The following is a 1902-nucleotide window of genomic DNA, read 5'->3' as shown; positions in this document are numbered from 1 at the left end:
CAGCAGGTAAAAAAAGTCTTCCTTATGTTTCATTCTTGCTGCATATTGACTAGCTTAGGGAGTGACATCTGTTGGGATTATTCCCTTGCACCAGAGAGCAACCTGCATCTTTGTTCCCCTCGCTGCTCTGCTTCGGGTGTCACTGAGTTTGCCCAATACGAACCCATCCTGGAACAGGTGTCTGCAAGCATGTTTAAACACTGTCACTCTCTTCTCTTACAGCTATGAGCCAGAATTGTTTCCTGGCTTAATCTACAGAATGATCAAGCCAAGAATTGTTCTTCTTATTTTTGTTTCTGGAAAAGTGGTTTTAACTGGTAAGTGAATTGGTATCTTACTCCAATAGGTTAGACGTAGACTGTATTACAGAGAACACGCAATGATACCAGAGGTATGTAAGCTGCCCAGGTACTTTTCTGTAGAGATGACAGCACTGGGAAATAACAGATAGTACAGTCTTCTGTGGATGAGAACGTACAAAGCAAACCACACGTTTGGCTAAATCTGTATAAGCAATGATCATGAATCCTAATCAAGCATGCAGGTGCTCAAAAAGCTCTAAGAGTGTAGGTAGTATTTCTGGCAAAATCTGAAAGTCCGTTTCTGTGTACTGGGTATGTCTGACTGAGCTAACTGTTCTTTGACAGCTTGGCTGGAGGCTGCTGCCATTCTCCTTTGACACAGCAGCCGAAGAAGGGGAGATGCCCGAGCTCTGGGACCTCCTCAACCTCAGGCACTCCACCTCCACTCTTCCTTTTCCCCTCCTGCTGAGTCTTGCTCTGGAGAAAAAAACCACCCAAGTCTCGCAGACAAAAGGAGCATGTCCCTGCGGTGTGGCAAGTGGCAGGCCTCTGCAGCGCTCCCCATTGCCAGACCTTGCTCCCCCAGATGTTCACACTCAAAAAAAGCTCCACCAGTGAGGCCTCTCTGCAGAAACATCCCATAGGGCTATGCTTTGTAATTGGGTCTCCTGTGGAAATTATGTATAGAAAAAATCCCATTTGCAAGTATAGCATAAGCATAAAGATGCTAATGGAAGTTTTACCAGTTACCAGAATAAACAGCGAGAAGGATGCTAATGTATGCTCTGTATGAAATGTGTATTTAAAAAAAAATTATAAAAATAGGGATTTATGGATATGCATAGGTTTTATATAGAGTCACATTCAAGAGTGAAAAATAAGTATTTGGCAAAAGGTACAAACTAACTTAATTCCCTCTCTTTTTCTAGGTGCTAAAGTACGAGCAGAGATCTACGAAGCATTTGAAAACATCTATCCTATTTTAAAGGGATTCAGAAAGACAACGTAACAGTTTCTACATCTTTTGGAGAAATCAGGGGTATATTTTAAAAAGTATTGCGTATGGCACAGCAGTAACAAGAGATGGACTTCCAGTAAAACTGCAACACCAGGACTTGGACTATTTCCCAGTTAGTGCCTACTTCCCTGATGCTCAAGGGGAACTGTATTATTGATTATGTCTACTGAGTTACTGTGAGTTGCTTTACTGGGCTGTTCCTGAAGCAGTCCCTCCAAGTTTTATTTATATTCTAGCTTTTAAATAGTTTTAATGCCAGTTCTATGAATAGAAAATCCGTAAGTTCATTTAAAAGACAAATGCAACTGTGTCACTCAGTGTATAAACCACTTAAATTGCCATGTATATATGTTTTAACTTCCTTCCATAAGACCATTGTTTTTGTAATTTTCAGAACTTAAGCTTTTAAATTTTTTCAATTTTAAATTTCTTTGGTGCCAGACACATTCCCTCTTTCCACTATTAAGCAAGTCAGAATAAATTTATTAATGAAAATGGCTCACTGTACATATATATATAATATATACCTTCTTCCTCTTTCCTCCTTCAGCTCCACATGTACAATAAACCCTGTTTATACAA

General features: G+C 40.0%; 1 protein-coding gene across 2 annotated transcripts in view; it reads left to right on the top strand.

Moving 5' to 3' along the window:
- TBP (TATA box binding protein) overlaps positions 1 to 1902 on the top strand; it is an 8091-nt gene extending 6189 nt beyond the window's left edge. The window contains exons 5-6 of one of the 2 annotated variants that reach the window (XM_010295077.1): positions 223 to 317; positions 1232 to 1902. In XM_010295077.1, the coding sequence (XP_010293379.1) occupies positions 223 to 317; positions 1232 to 1311 (175 nt within the window). In that variant the 3' untranslated portion in view covers positions 1312 to 1902. Of the gene's footprint in view, positions 1 to 189; positions 318 to 1231 lie in introns of both variants that reach the window. The other variant, XM_010295076.1, reaches the window with a different exon arrangement.

The sequence above is a fragment of the Phaethon lepturus genome, unplaced genomic scaffold, assembly GCF_000687285.1.
Source record: "Phaethon lepturus isolate BGI_N335 unplaced genomic scaffold, ASM68728v1 scaffold54019, whole genome shotgun sequence".
NCBI lineage: Eukaryota > Metazoa > Chordata > Aves > Phaethontiformes > Phaethontidae > Phaethon > Phaethon lepturus.
The sequence above is the reverse complement of the archived record's forward strand: the minus strand, read 5'-3'. Positions and strand labels throughout refer to the sequence as shown.